The sequence below is a fragment of the Carassius gibelio genome, chromosome A8 (assembly GCF_023724105.1).
Source record: "Carassius gibelio isolate Cgi1373 ecotype wild population from Czech Republic chromosome A8, carGib1.2-hapl.c, whole genome shotgun sequence".
Lineage (NCBI taxonomy): Eukaryota > Metazoa > Chordata > Actinopteri > Cypriniformes > Cyprinidae > Carassius > Carassius gibelio.
Genome location: NC_068378.1, coordinates 22,054,989 through 22,069,593, shown reverse-complemented (window position 1 = coordinate 22,069,593; position 14,605 = coordinate 22,054,989). Strand labels below are relative to the sequence as shown.

Here is a 14,605-nt window from a genome sequence, read left to right as displayed (position 1 = left end):
CTATTCCCTCTTGTATTAGGGCACATTTTAGTGGCAGTGACATTTGAAAGACTTAAAAGGCAATGCTCTGTGTGAGCTGTTGAGTTCATTTGAGTGTGTGAAGCCTGTCAGATTGTTTGATATGCATATATCTGAGTTTAGTTGGTCGCTTTCCATTGTCTTAAAGTGTGACGAGGCACGTGTTCATGTGTGTACCTGTGTATCCATGTGCAGAAATGAGTGTGGCAGTGATTCTTTTGTACCCCGCAGGCAATAAATCTGCCTGGCACCTTCCTTTGCAAGGGCAGGGTTTCTTGACTCTTTCCCTCTCTCTCTCACTCTTTTCCTCTCCCCCTCGGAGAGGAGCTCTGGCCTGTCATTCTCAAATCCACACAGGTGAGGGTGCTGCTAAATGAATGTGCAGAGAGCGAGTGAGCAAAGGACAGAAAGAACGGTGGAGCGATCTTGTGGACTATCAAAGCCAGCGAAAGAAAGCAACGGTGTTGCCTGTGACCCACCTGAACAGCTTGAGTAAAAGAGGAGGGACCAGACACACATTCACTCTTAAACACAAGTCGTCTCTGGGGGGGAATATTCAGTCGATTGTGCACTGCCCCAAGTGGGGTAGGAAGGGAACTTTTTCCTGCAAGCACTAATAGTTTCCCTGTTGTTTGGATTTGTGAAGAAACAGGTGGAAAGCAGGCTATTTTCTCTCTTCGGTTAATCATTGGAAACAAGAGAGAGAATTAAGGGTTTTCTTTTAGAGAACTTTGCTGTTTGTTGTTGGGCTCTGGGACTTGGATTGGGAAACAACAAACTAAGAGGTTTGTGAGATCAACAATATTTTTGCAAAGCCTCACAGTCATGCATGTATTTAAGGCTCTTTTTTTATCTCTGCTTCCCCTTTCCTCTTTACTTGCTTGTCTCTTTTTGTTTGTCTTGTTTTTTTAGCTGATGTTTGTGGCTGGCGAAATCAATATATATATAATATATATATTTTTAATCACTTTGTTTTAGGCCTTTAAATTGTGCACACTACTATTCAGCTGGTTCTGTTTTTCATCTTCTAAAATATGTCCACTAAATCTTTATGAACGTATATGAGAGATAAAAAGAAAGTGCTGGTTGTTTTCACTTTTGCAAAAGAGTGTCTGAAGCTGCATCATTCATTTTCAGTTGTTCATTTTGATTTGAATGTTGTTCGGTGGTGTTATGCATTTGTAACCATTCACATCTGTGTCTGGATCATTCTGTATGTATATATATCGTGACTATTAGGTTTCATTATGGTATTTAATGTCATTATTATTCTCAGATCGATTTACATTTAGTTGAATTTGTGTTTAGCTTTACTGAGTTAGAAGAAATTTGCTCTAAATAAGTTGTTCCTCAAAGTTTCACTGATGCAAAAAGTCTGTATGACTAAGCCTGATTTAAATGCCCATTTATGAGTTTAGCACAGGCCCAATCAAATTCACAATAGCATGCTGTTTAGGTCTCAGGAGCAGTAATATTTATATGTGATTAAGTTTTCTCTCATCCTGGAGCGAAATTCCAGCGATGTTGGTCAAAATATGAACTTGAGGAGTTATATATGAATGTAAAGTTGAAGGATGTGTGAACACTAGGTTTAAGCAACATGTTTTGTTTTCTTGGATTATACTGTTTTGTGTATTTTGGTGGTTTAGGGGAAGGTTTTGAGGGATAAAATTTGTAATTTCAATTGAACATGAAACACTTATTTAAAGAATGTAAAAAAGAAATTGTATTTAAATTGTGTAGTTAGTGATTTTTATGCCATAGGATATATTAAAATTTACATATTCAAAGTACCTGAACAAGTACCTGAATTAGAAACTTGATGGATTTTGCAAACCTGCAGTCAGTTCAGCACCAGCTGCTACTACAAGTAATAAGTTTCACCAAACCAAATTTTGCAAGATCAGCAGACAGTGCAGATGGATTGTATTCAGGGAATGTGTTTTGTGTCCTGGATAGAGCTTAGCAGGATAGAACAAAATGCAGGGCTTCAAAATAAAAAAATGAAAAAAATGCTGCAAAAAAAAAAAAGAAAAAACTATTTAAAAAAAAAAAACAGTGAGAAGTGACGCAGTGTCAGTCTGGTGCATATAGTATGTGCGTTGACACATTTAAGAATGTGTCCTGATTCTAATCAGCATGTATTGGTAAGGGATTAAATTAATAAATGTATATAATTTTATTAATTACAAAAGGTATATATCAATTGAAAGTTATTTTAAATTATGCACAATAAAATATTATATCAGAAAATGAGACTAAAGTATAATACACAAAAATATATATACAGTATATGAAAAGTTGTTTTCAAACTTTCCACTGTTTTTCTCCCAGTGTCAGTGTGCATCTGTAGAGGATATGAGAGGAATTCCTGAGGAATCATTGGTCTGTTCCTCCTCTTCGCTGTCCTCCTCTTCCTCACAGATTTATGGGGGGTGAAATGGGCTCAACTTTTATTTGATGTTTTCAGGGAGAAAAAAAGGGAGTGAGTAAAAAGCAAGAGAAAAGTGGATTGGATTTCTGCTTCTGTTTTATTTATTTAAGCGCAGATGTAACAGCTGAGATGCATGCAATTCTCCTGTAGATTAGATAAGTGTACGGTAGTTGTAATGGACAATAGACACACACAAACATGCTGTTATTTCAAGTGAATGTCCACTGCAGTGTGTCTGGTCATTATGAGGTTTTTGCTGAATGTATTGTGGTGTTTACCAAGGCACATGTCTCGCATGCCTTGAATTACTCAGTTCAGTTATGATCAGTTTTTTTTTTGGTGTGTATCTCTGTATGCATTCATGTGTATCTGTGTGGCATCTGTTCACTATGTTTAACCTCATGTTAAATGTGTGATCTTGCTATTGTTGTATTTATATTTCAGACTGAAATGGGAGGATGGGCGCTACATCTCGCTGTGGGGATCTACGTTCTCATGTTCGTTGTGACAGCCAGCCATGCTAATGAGGGTGGGAACATCAACTCTTCAGCCCCTTAAACCTTAAATCTCATTTACAAACACTTTTACTTAGGAAGCAATGCTAAGTCCGTTAAAACACCAGATTACTTTCTGCTGAATGTAATCATTAATGATCAACAATATATATGATAACATTTGGGGTGATGTTTTGTTTGCTAATACTGTGTAGTACATTTCACAGTATTTCATGTTTTGTTTGCTAAGTACATTTTTAACTGTCCAAATACTTTGCATGCTATAATATATAATATAATTACCCAATTATCATTCATTTTAAATAATAACTGTACGGTTCACCTTTTAAGCAAAAAAAGTTTATTAGGATATTTAAATGATAAAACAATAGATGTATTGTTAAAAATAACAACAGAAAGATTATTTGTGGTTGTCAGTGGAACAAGACCATGATTTTGGTATGAACATTAGGAGAACTGACTTCATATAGGTATATTCACTAAATATAAAAAGTTGGTTTAAAGTTATAGCAAAAATGGTTTAGAAAAACTGAATTTATTCAGAGGAAATCTCTAGTAACATTTGTTGGATGTTTAAATGTTTTATTAAAAGCAGTGAAATTCTTAGTGAAAACACTAAGAAGACAAAAACCTTTAAAGCCAAATTCAGGGAAGACATCATTATCTTTGTTATTTGCTGAATGTGCTTTTTTTGTGTTACACAGTGAACCACTGTACTGCTGCCGGGGCAAAAACCTGCTCAGAATGTATCCAGATCGGCACAGGATGTGCTTACTGCCCTGATGAGGTGAAACTCACTGATCCTCATGCTGAAGAATGAATTGATGTTGTTTTCTCAATTAGTCTATATGACGTATTGATCCAGAGGGTCTGTTGAAGAGTATTAACTCCTTTACAAATCTAATCCGAAATGTTAAATGTTAGTGATTAGAAATGTCCAACATTCATTCAAACAACAATGTCATTATTCAGTTTCAAGTATGATACACTACCGCCTTATTAAACAGTGATTTGAGCAGTTCTTCTCAAATGAACTTTAATAATATACTGTACACTACCATTCAAGAGCATGGGGTCTGTACTGTTTTTTTATGTTTTTGAAATCGGTCCTTTTTGTTAACCGAGACTGCATTTATTAGATCAGATATACAGTCAAAACAGTAATATTGTGAACTATTGTTATGGTTTATATTCCCAGTCTTCAGTGTCACATTAACCTACATAAGTCATTTGAATTTACTAATTTTTGTTGCTCAAGAAACATTTATTATTATTATTTTGTGCTTCAGGATTCTTGGATGAATAAAGTTCAAAAGAACAGCATTTATTTGAAATATATTTTTTACATTATATATGTCTTTCAACCAGTACTGTATTTTATTTCACTGCCCCCACCTTAAATGTCACCTATGGTTTCTGGTTATTTGTATGTAGTATATAAAACCTATTGTAGCTGTACATTTCTTTCATTTGTATGTTTTTTTCTCTTCAGATATTCGAGTATGAACGTTGTGACCTGAAGGAAAACTTGGAGGCCCGTAAATGTAGTAGACATATGGTAACAATTGAGAGCAGCAGTAAAACTTTAAAGGTTTGTTATATCAGAATTCTGCCCCCCCCCCCCTTTAGTTTTATTTCCATATCATGGATTCATGTCTGTTTATGCATTAATGTGTCTTTGTGTGTTTTTCAGAATGCGACTATTAATAAGTCACTAACGTACTCTCAGGTGGCCCCTCAGCAAATGAGCATGACGCTTCTCCCCGGGGAGGAGAGGGAGGTGGAGATGGAGGTGTTTGAACCAGCCCATGGCCCTCTGGACCTCTACATCCTCATGGACTTCTCACATTCTATGTCTGATGATCTGGACAAATTGAAGAGTATGGGAAACCAGCTGGGTGAGCAAGGAGGGCGGTGTATCATAGCGGTTAGATGTGGGCTGGGAACGGTTGTAATTTGGGTTGGGCGTTATATTTGTGATGGTTTGCTATGTAAAATTAAACACCACTGTGAATTTTGCAGTGAACTACAGTAGTAAACATGGTGTTAGAATTGGTTTAAACTGGCTGTTTTAGTCATTTAAAAACAGTTTATTCTCATTCTGATTTAAAAGTTTGCTCTCATCACTGTGAATAAAAACCCCACACGTGTGTGTGTGTGTATATATAGTACAGTATGTAGCCATTATAAAATTTATTATTTTTAAATATTTGATATATTATGTATCGATCATTGCCACATGAAAAGGTCCATTGTAAAATAATGTCTCGGCTATCAAGCTATGCTGCACCAAGTGCATTTAAAGGATGTGTTCTAGCTATTTTTACATTGGCTGTTGTGTTATGTCTCACTGTTTCGTCTTGAGCCATGAGTGTTGCATTATTTAGATGGTGGGTCAAGTAAGTTCAACTTGTAAATACATATTTTGAGTCCCTTTCTGAATCCATTGCACATTGTCTGGCTGTTTGAACGCAATTTTAGAAATTATACCACTTGGGCAAACTAGTTTTGGGTGCCGCAGTCATGAGTTGTTTGTTTTGAAACATTTTAATATGCATTCATTGTCTGATTTCACCCTATGTAGCTGAGCTTGTTGACCAAATCTCTGACGATTACACCATCGGATTTGGCAAGTTTGTGGACAAAGTCACCGAGCCTCAGACTGACATGAGACCAGCTAAGTAAGAAGAATACAGTTACAGCACCATGCAGTTTGACTTTGTCTGCACATGCTCCTTTTATATGTTTTTCCTCTTAAAGATTAAAAGTGCCGTGGGCCAAAGCTGACCCTCCGTTTTCATTCCGTAATGTCATCACTCTCACAAAAAACATAGACACCTTTAAACAGAAGCTCGAGCAAGAGTGCATATCTGGCAACCTGGATGCCCCCGAGGGGGGGTTTGATGCCATCTTACAGGTTGCTGTCTGCCAGGTACTGAAATGTCTATTTTTAAGAAGCTAATTTGGTAGACAGAAGTTAAAAATTATTGCCATTTACAGTACTGTAAATGGCAAGTCTTATTACTACAGTATAACTTGTTTCTCATTTTCACAGGAACAAATTGGCTGGAGGGATGACAGCACTCACTTGCTTGTCTTCTCCACTGAATCAGCCTTCCATTATGAGGCAGACGGTGCCAATGTGCTCGCGGGCATCTTGGATCGTAACGATGAGCAATGCCATCTGACTTCAGATGGAAATTACACACATGATACTCGTCAAGACTACCCATCCATACCCACCATAGTGCGACTCCTGATGAAACATAACATCATCCCAATCTTCGCCATTACTAACCACTCCTATTCATACTACGAGGTTTGTATGCCTTTAAAAACTCATTTTTTTTGTCTTAATGACATAAGTGCATCATGTCTCCATTGAAAAGTTCTCAGAGACTACAATATAAGTCAGGTTTATATTGAGAATTATGATTTCCTTTGTTTGTAGAAACTCCAAGAATACTTCCCTATTGCTGAGCTTGGACTGTTACAAGAAGATTCCTCCAACATCTTGAACATTTTAAAAAATGCTTTTGAAGTAAATTTATTTTCATACCAAATACATTGCTGATATTTATTTATTTATTTATTTTTAATTTGATGTAACTTTTTTAAATAATTTTTTGAACAGAATATTCGTTCCAAGATCAGTATCCGTGCAGAGGACAGACCAAAGGCAGTGAAAGTCAACATACACTCTCAGTCTGGCACTTTTTCTGAATCTGGCAAATATAAAATCACACCAGGTGAAATTGTGAGTGCCTTTAACTTCTTTTTAATTTACAGCTTCAAATGTAGTCTCTCATGCACTTGCCAGCATTTCAAAAGGAAGCAAAAAGCATGAAATTTATTTCATGTCTTTACAAACATATTTTTAAATTTATTTTTTTTAAATGTATTTAAATTTAAATATATATTTTTATTTTATTTTATTTAGTTTAATTTATTGAAATATTGAATGTAATTTATTACATATCCAACAGAAAACAAGATGCATGCTGGTTGCTGGAATTTAAAAAAAACACTATTTAACTCTTTAAAATATGAAAACCTTGTCGTAAAGACACTGATTCAAGTTTTCTCTCTGTAAAGGGTAAATTTACAGTCAGTCTGAAGGCTCTTACTCATGTGGGAGAGCAGCATGTTTGTAAAGCCAACCAGGCTGACCGGGCTGGAGCCTTAAGAGTCAAACCAACCACATTTAGCTCTGCCCTCAGAATCAAGACCGAAGTGCTCTGTCATACATGTGACTGCGAAAAGGTACAGTAGGTCTGCTACCTCTTTATAACGCTTCTCCTGTTCTGCATGTTCATTTAAAATCTTACACCACTGTTTCACCTTTAACATCAGACTCCGGTTAAAAATGCAGCGCTCTGTAACGGCCAAGGAGATCTTGTCTGTGGGAAATGCCAGTGTTCTGATGGATGGTAGTATTGATATTTAAGTCTTTTGATATCTTTGATTTGTGCCCATTATATTGCAGTCCATAACCCCGTTTCTTGCCTCTTGTAGGCAAGGCCCTTTCTGTAACTGTTCAGAGGTCTCCACGGACTCAGACAAGTGCATCGAACCTGGGAAGAATGAGTCTTGCTCGGGCAGAGGAGACTGCATTTGTGGGACCTGTATGTGCTATAACCCATTCCAGTTTGAAGGGCCCTTCTGCCAGTTTGACAAATCTCAGTGCCAGAGATTTAGTGGATTTCTCTGTAATGGTTAGTGAAATTATTTTTCGATTTTAATATTCCAGTAATATATCCCGAATTTAATTTGAGAGATGAAAGAAAAACAGGCTATACAGTCATTTGATAAGGTTGTATTAGGAGCAGACATGCTTTGATGTGGTGTTGTAATCCAGTTTCAGGGTTAGTGACCTTTCACCTTTCTTTGCAACAACAGATCGTGGAAGCTGCAGTATGGGCAGATGTGTTTGTACACCGGGATGGACTGGAGATGCCTGTGAATGCTTCAGCGGCAAAAAATTATGTCTGGACAGCAAAGGGGTAATGCTCACAAAATTATAAAAGTCACTATGCTAGCACGCTACTGTTAAAAAATGTGGGGTTAAGATTTTGCTTTTTCAAAATATAATTAAAATAGAAAACAGTTATTTAAAATTGTAGTAATATCATGTATCACAATATGATTTTGTATATATGTATATGTGACGTGACATTCAGCCAAGTATGGTGACCCATACTCAGAATTTGTGCTCTTCATTTAACCCATCCGAAGTGAACACACACACACACTGTGAGCACACACCCGGAGCAGTGGGCAGCCATTTATGCTGCGGCGCCCGGGGAGCAGTTGGGGGTTCGATGCCTTGCTCAAGGGCACCTAAGTCGTGGTATTGAAGATGGAGAGAGAACTGTACATGAACTCCCCCCCCACCCACAATTCCTGCCGGCCCGGGACTCGAACTCACAACCTTTCGATTGGGAGTCCGACTCTCTAACCATTAGGCCACGACTTCCCCTATCATAACTACATGTATGTCCCCAAGTCAATGGTACTTGTCAATATTCACACACATATATATATATATATATATATACACACACACACACACACACACACACACACACACACACACACACACACACACACACACACACACACACACACACACATATATATATATATATATATATATATATATATATATATATATATATATATATATATATATATATATATATAATTTTTTTTTTTTTGTATTTTTTATACAAAATAAATATTTATTCTATTTTTCAATTAAAATAGATGGTGTCATTTACTGGTGGTAGATGCTGATTGTTGAAGCACATTAGCTACATCAAACTGAAACTGATGTTTTTCCGTAAAATTTTATATGATTTTCTCTAAATCATAGCAGAGTAGAGCCGAACCCATCTGTCACAGATATGGTGATAGTCAAGGAGTTCCATTTCACTCATAACTCAGTTTTGATAAATGTGTCTAGGTAAAACACAGTTCTGTGTATAATACAATTGTTCGTCTGTTTTGTAGGGCATCTGTAATGGCCTTGGTGAGTGCAAATGTGGTCATTGTGAGTGTGCAAAATCTGGAATCCCACTGAGCCCCACTTGTGAAGCAAACTTCCAGGTACGACTATGATGGGTGTGTGTGTACTTAACCATATTTTGGGGACAAATTTTGTACCAAAAAGTGAATTAAACCTGACAAAATCTCCAAAAACTTCCCTTTGGGGATGTCCTCTTTTGTAAAACTGGTATAAAAATAAAGTAAACAAAGTTATTTTTTTGAAAATGTACAAATTCTGAAAGTTTTCTGTATGGGGTTGGGTTGGTGTAGGGCGATAGAAAATACAGTTGGTACGGTATAAAAACCATTACGCCTATGGAATGTCCCCATTTAGATAGCTAAGTAAACGTGTGAATGTGTCCGTCTATCTGTATTTTTTACTTTGCATGTTAATTAGTTCTGTCCTGATACCAACTGTCTCTCATAATGCAGCAACTACTGGGTATATGTGAAGGCAAGAGGAGCTGCGTTCAGTGCCAGGCTTGGAACACCGGAGAGAGAAAAGGACGGAAATGCAATAAATGTCCCTTTAAAATCATCATGGTGGAAGAGCTCGAAGACAGTACGGCATCAGCTCTTGATTTATATTAAAAGACATAGCTCTACTCATGGATTTGTTTATGGATGGATGAAACAACGATGGGTTGATTTTATTTGTGTAAACAGATAACAAAGTAATAGAGACGTGCAGTTTCCGTGACGAAGATGATGACTGCACATATCACTATACTGTGAATTATCCATTAAACATCACAGACAAAGAACACCACGTCCTAGTAAAGAAAAAGAAAGGTAAGATATACACAAATATTAATTGTACTACTACTTAGACTGTATTTCTAGCTCTTGAACAAGAGTGTGGTGAGCAAAACGTGTTAAACTAACTGATTGTTTCTCCGTGTATCAGATTGTCCACCTGCAGGTTTTCTGTGGTTGATTCCTCTTATTATGTTTCTGATGCTGTTGCTTGGTTTGCTTTTGCTCTGCTGCTGGAAATACTGCACCTGTTGCAAGGTAGATATACACATCTTAATATTTTATTTGTTTATTTTATTTTTTTGTTTTACAAATCAGCATATCCCCACAAGTCCTGAAAAGGAAGTGTTGTCAAAATGTGTATAACTAAGAAAAGAGAACAGAAAAAAGGGAAAGGGGAAAAAACACACCTTCCCATAACAGAGGCAACGTGAGTTTCCAGTGTCAAGTTATTTTAAGTTGTCAGTGAAACTAAAAATACTGCTCAGGTGATGATAAATGATTAAGAAAAAAGCAATAAGATGTCTTGTTGCTTGTCTTGTTTGCAGTATACACATCATAAAGGTTCTTTTTTGCTTTGATTCTGTTGCGTTGGACAGCATTTTTCACTTTCTTTAAAACAACCCGTAACGGTACATGATGCTTAAAACATGTTGTGTTCAGGTGGTTAGGATGTGGTGTAGTAATGTTATATCCAAGCTGATTAACATTTGCAGTCTGTCCCCGACAGGCGTGTCTTGCTCTTCTCCCATGCTGTGGCAGAGGTAATCATTTTTCTCTCTGTTACACTTAAGTTACATTCTACAGAGATCAGTGGGAACAGATTTACTGTATTGTTTTTAATGTGTTTGTGATTGGCAGGTCGTATTGTGGGATTCACAGAAGACCACTACATGCTACGTCAGTCTTTGTTGACCAGTGATCATTTGGAGACCCCAATGGTGCGGACCGGCCCACCCAAGAGCACAGACATTGTGCGCTGGAAAGTGATGGACAATGTGCATCGAGGACCAAACCACCCACAGAACCAAATCAAACCCAACCCCAAAGAGATCAGTGAGTCTAGACTGACAATATTAAAGTAATAGTTCACCCCAAAATCTAAATTATTGCCATTCCACACCTCTGTGTCTGTCTTTCTATTGTGGAACACATAAAAAAATATGTTTTGAAAAATGTTTCTGTACAATGAAAGTAAATGGGGTCCAAAACAACAATGGACCCCACTGACTTTCATCCATTGGATTGGCAAAAATGATCAAAATATATATATTTTTTTGTGCTCCACGGGTGAAAGAAAGTCATACAGGTTTGGAATGACATGAGTGAAGTAAATTATGGCAGAATTAAAATTTTCGGGTGATCTATCCTTTTTTACTAATTTTCATGCTTGTTTAGCTTGTATTTATATTCTTTCATCCCTCTGTATTTTTCTTCATAGTTCAGTACCCTATCTCTCTTCGTCTGAACCGGCAATATTCAGAAACTCTATCCAAAGAGTCTCGGGACACAAACAAGCTCAGACAAGAAGTTGAGGACAACGTAAATGCCCCCCCATCACCATAAAAAAAAAAAAAGAAACAACTTATTGCACATGAACCGTCATGCCTGACTGTTAATGTCTCTTTGTTTTCATAAACAGCTCAATGATGTGTTCCTGCAGATCCCTGGCGCACAGAGAGTGCAAAAGTCTCTGTTCAGGTGAGAAGTAGCTCTCAATAGGCTTGTTTGAGATTAGCAAAATCTGCGCAGAAGTGATCACCGCGAGATGCATGCCGGTTAGAAAAGTGTCCGAGTTACGTCCGACTTTCTCTGATGTCATGCTGACATGTGCCAAAAAAAGCTCTTGCGGCGGCTGTGTCCAATTGTGCAGTCGAAAGCAGTTGCTCTCCACCGATTATGCTGATCGAAAGTATGATGGGAGACAACTGACTGACGACAACTGTGATGCTGCATTCTCTTCTAAAATATTAAATTGTTTCATCTGATTTCATGTGATTATGTATTTAAATTATGCATTAATGTGCCCAAACACTGACAGTGTGATCTCTGTGTGTGATATGAGATTGTTGTCATATTTCTATAAAAATCTAAAATACGTGTTTGTATTTAAAATAAAAATGGATGATAAATACACCTTTCATATGGAATTAAATAGCAAGCACTTTGAGTGTCATTCATATTTATTATTTTCATATAAAAGCAACAGAACTGGAAATATATCATGTTTATTAGCAACACAGCATGTGAGTGAGAATAACATGATATCCTGCTTTGGTCTCGTAGGTATCTGTTGCACTTCGAGAGCTCAGAAGTGTCGATCTAGACTGTGCTTATTTCACTCCTCCCCTCACTGCAGCCTCCTAATCTTGCCTACATTTCTGGCGAGGCGAGGCACATCTCAAACAAGCCTAGTGACTCAATAAAATTGGTGTGGCTGTGCCTCGTGGGCTGTTTTTCTAAAGTTGGATGAGGCTCAGATTTTGACATGCGTCTGAATGTACTTTTATTTTTTTCCCCTCAGGACACAAAGAAATTCTGGAAAGAGGTACTGTAGCTACAGCTGAGCTAGCATTGACAAAATACTGTATGTCACATTAATTCTGAGTTTATTAATTAGGGTAAATCTCACAAAACATTTTATTATACAAGTATTAAAGGGGTGGTTGATTGCGATTTCACATTTTTTAATGTTAGTTAGTGTGTAATGTTGCTGTTTGAGCATAAACAATATCTGCAAAGTTACGACACTGAAAATTCAGTGCAAACAGAGATATCATCTTTTAAAATGATGGCAGTTTAATGCCTACAAAAACGGCTCGTAGTGACTACAACAAGCTACTTCTTGGGTATGTGACGTAACAAACCAAGAAATGAATATAAACCCCGCCCCTGGGAACATGCAACAAAAGTAGCAAGGCCATATTGTGCTGCTTTAGAGAAGAGTAAGAGTTGTTGCCATGTCGTAAACACTAGGGGTATGTGCATAAAAAAATATATTAATATATGAATCGAGATTCTGTCTTTTAATGATTCTAATGGATTCACAAGTTTCAAAATCAATTTTCTAAAGCAGCAGTTCTTAATCCTATTCTTTGAGCCGCTCTTCTTTGCACTCGCTTTGCTCTGCATCTCTCTCTCTCTCAGATCATCAGCTCACCAGCTCAGCTTCAACAATGAACTGTTCCAATTATACACTTCGTATAGAGAGACAGATATTTTTCACATAGCGCATGCAGTTTCCATGCTGTATTATATTAATACGAATAAAACTGTGTATTAAAAGCTAACTTATGCTGTTATTTGTAAATGCAACTGCTTATTTAAAAGTATGAGACAATAACAAACAAAAAACATACTGTACCATTAAGAGCCGTGCTTGCACAGGTTATGCACGATCCTCTTCAGTAATATCCTCTGCATTTCATTTGGGCTCAAATTGATAAGCAATGTTGATGACGTCATTGTTTACAATACAATCTGAGCACATGTTGCTGAGCTGAGGGGCGTGACGTTTTCACACGCACTGGCGGTTTAGCAAATCACAAAACACTGGTCCAGCTGTTCAATCTGAGCCCATCATGTTTTTCTGTGGGAGGGGCTTCAAAAAAACCAGGAATTCATCAGTGTTTATCAGAGAAGTACGGAAGTTTTCTTCTTGTTTTCTCGTTATAACGACTTAATTTTCTCGTTATCTCGACATAAAGAAGTTCATTTTCTCGTTATAACGACTTCATTTTCTCGTTTTCTCGACATAACGAAGTTCGTTTTCTCGTTATAACGAATTAATTTTCTCTAAGAAGTTACAAAACTGCGCCAGCAGGTGGCACTATAGACCTGAATATAACTGATGCGGTGTTGTACACTGTCCACTTTACTGTACGCGGACCTTCCTCGTGATCGCTATAATTTGTGCAGTCTTCATTACTGACATTTAATTAATTCATAAATGTTAAATGCTTGAATCAATATGAATATTTTGTGTATTAAGTTCCTGCTAGATGCATGAGTTTCACCAACGCGTTCTGTACCATAAAATAACTGCTTATCAAAACCAAGGTTGACATCACTGTATTCTGTTTATCTACAGTAGGACGGGATTTAACGATGTAGGCTGATGTGCTTCTTTTCCTTATTACTAATCTTTATTGTTTACCATAGTGATGAGAAATTTGATGTATATGTAAAATCCATAGGCTAATTCAATTCAGTTTTGTTCTATAATGTTGTAATCGTTTTTTTCTACACACACACACACACACTACACGTAGTCCTACACATGGACGCTCTTTTCAAACAGAAGCTTGTAACACACATGATATCTGCCACATCATATAATGACTACTACAAATTACAAATTATATATAATTTTATTTCAAATAAAGGGAAAATTAAAAGTGAGTTTAATCCAAGCAGCTCTAATTTCGCGGTGTTGCCATTTAAACATGTTAATTACAAAAACAAAACGTTCGTTGTACTGTCTCTGGAAAAATCAACAGTGATTGATCAGCCTTTATGTACAGTATTGTAGACCTTATTACCTAGGCGAAACTAAATTTGCTGAAATATAGGCTACAGTAAGAGCGCCTGCATGGTTGTCCATCAGATGCCTGTCAAAGTTGAGTTCGTTACTATAGCAACAGTAAAACTGTCATATGTCGTTATGACGAGAAAACAAACTTTTGTTATGTCGAGATAACGAGAAAAATAAGTCGTTATAACGAGAAAACGAACTTTTGTTATGTCGAGATAACGAGAAAAATAAGTCGTTATAACGAGAAAACGACTTTCGTTATGTCGAGATAACGAGAAAAATAAGTCGTTATAACGAGAA

The 14,605-nt window shown here is 36.9% G+C and overlaps 1 protein-coding gene across 1 annotated transcript in view; it reads left to right on the top strand.

Moving 5' to 3' along the window:
* Window positions 1-378: 378 nt before the first annotated feature.
* The window catches only part of LOC128018886 (integrin beta-4), a 29,549-nt gene continuing 15,322 nt past the window's right edge, over window positions 379-14,605 (top strand). The window contains exons 1-23 of the mRNA XM_052604735.1: window positions 379-803; window positions 2,897-2,981; window positions 3,672-3,754; window positions 4,460-4,558; window positions 4,661-4,865; window positions 5,552-5,648; window positions 5,728-5,899; window positions 6,023-6,286; window positions 6,419-6,508; window positions 6,602-6,724; window positions 7,063-7,230; window positions 7,321-7,397; window positions 7,483-7,682; window positions 7,867-7,970; window positions 8,980-9,075; window positions 9,448-9,577; window positions 9,682-9,807; window positions 9,923-10,029; window positions 10,502-10,535; window positions 10,633-10,827; window positions 11,213-11,313; window positions 11,414-11,472; window positions 12,296-12,319. Of these exons, the coding sequence (XP_052460695.1) occupies window positions 2,903-2,981; window positions 3,672-3,754; window positions 4,460-4,558; window positions 4,661-4,865; window positions 5,552-5,648; window positions 5,728-5,899; window positions 6,023-6,286; window positions 6,419-6,508; window positions 6,602-6,724; window positions 7,063-7,230; window positions 7,321-7,397; window positions 7,483-7,682; window positions 7,867-7,970; window positions 8,980-9,075; window positions 9,448-9,577; window positions 9,682-9,807; window positions 9,923-10,029; window positions 10,502-10,535; window positions 10,633-10,827; window positions 11,213-11,313; window positions 11,414-11,472; window positions 12,296-12,319 (2,633 nt within the window). The 5' untranslated portion in view covers window positions 379-803; window positions 2,897-2,902. The remainder of the gene's footprint in view (window positions 804-2,896; window positions 2,982-3,671; window positions 3,755-4,459; window positions 4,559-4,660; window positions 4,866-5,551; window positions 5,649-5,727; window positions 5,900-6,022; window positions 6,287-6,418; window positions 6,509-6,601; window positions 6,725-7,062; window positions 7,231-7,320; window positions 7,398-7,482; window positions 7,683-7,866; window positions 7,971-8,979; window positions 9,076-9,447; window positions 9,578-9,681; window positions 9,808-9,922; window positions 10,030-10,501; window positions 10,536-10,632; window positions 10,828-11,212; window positions 11,314-11,413; window positions 11,473-12,295; window positions 12,320-14,605) is intronic.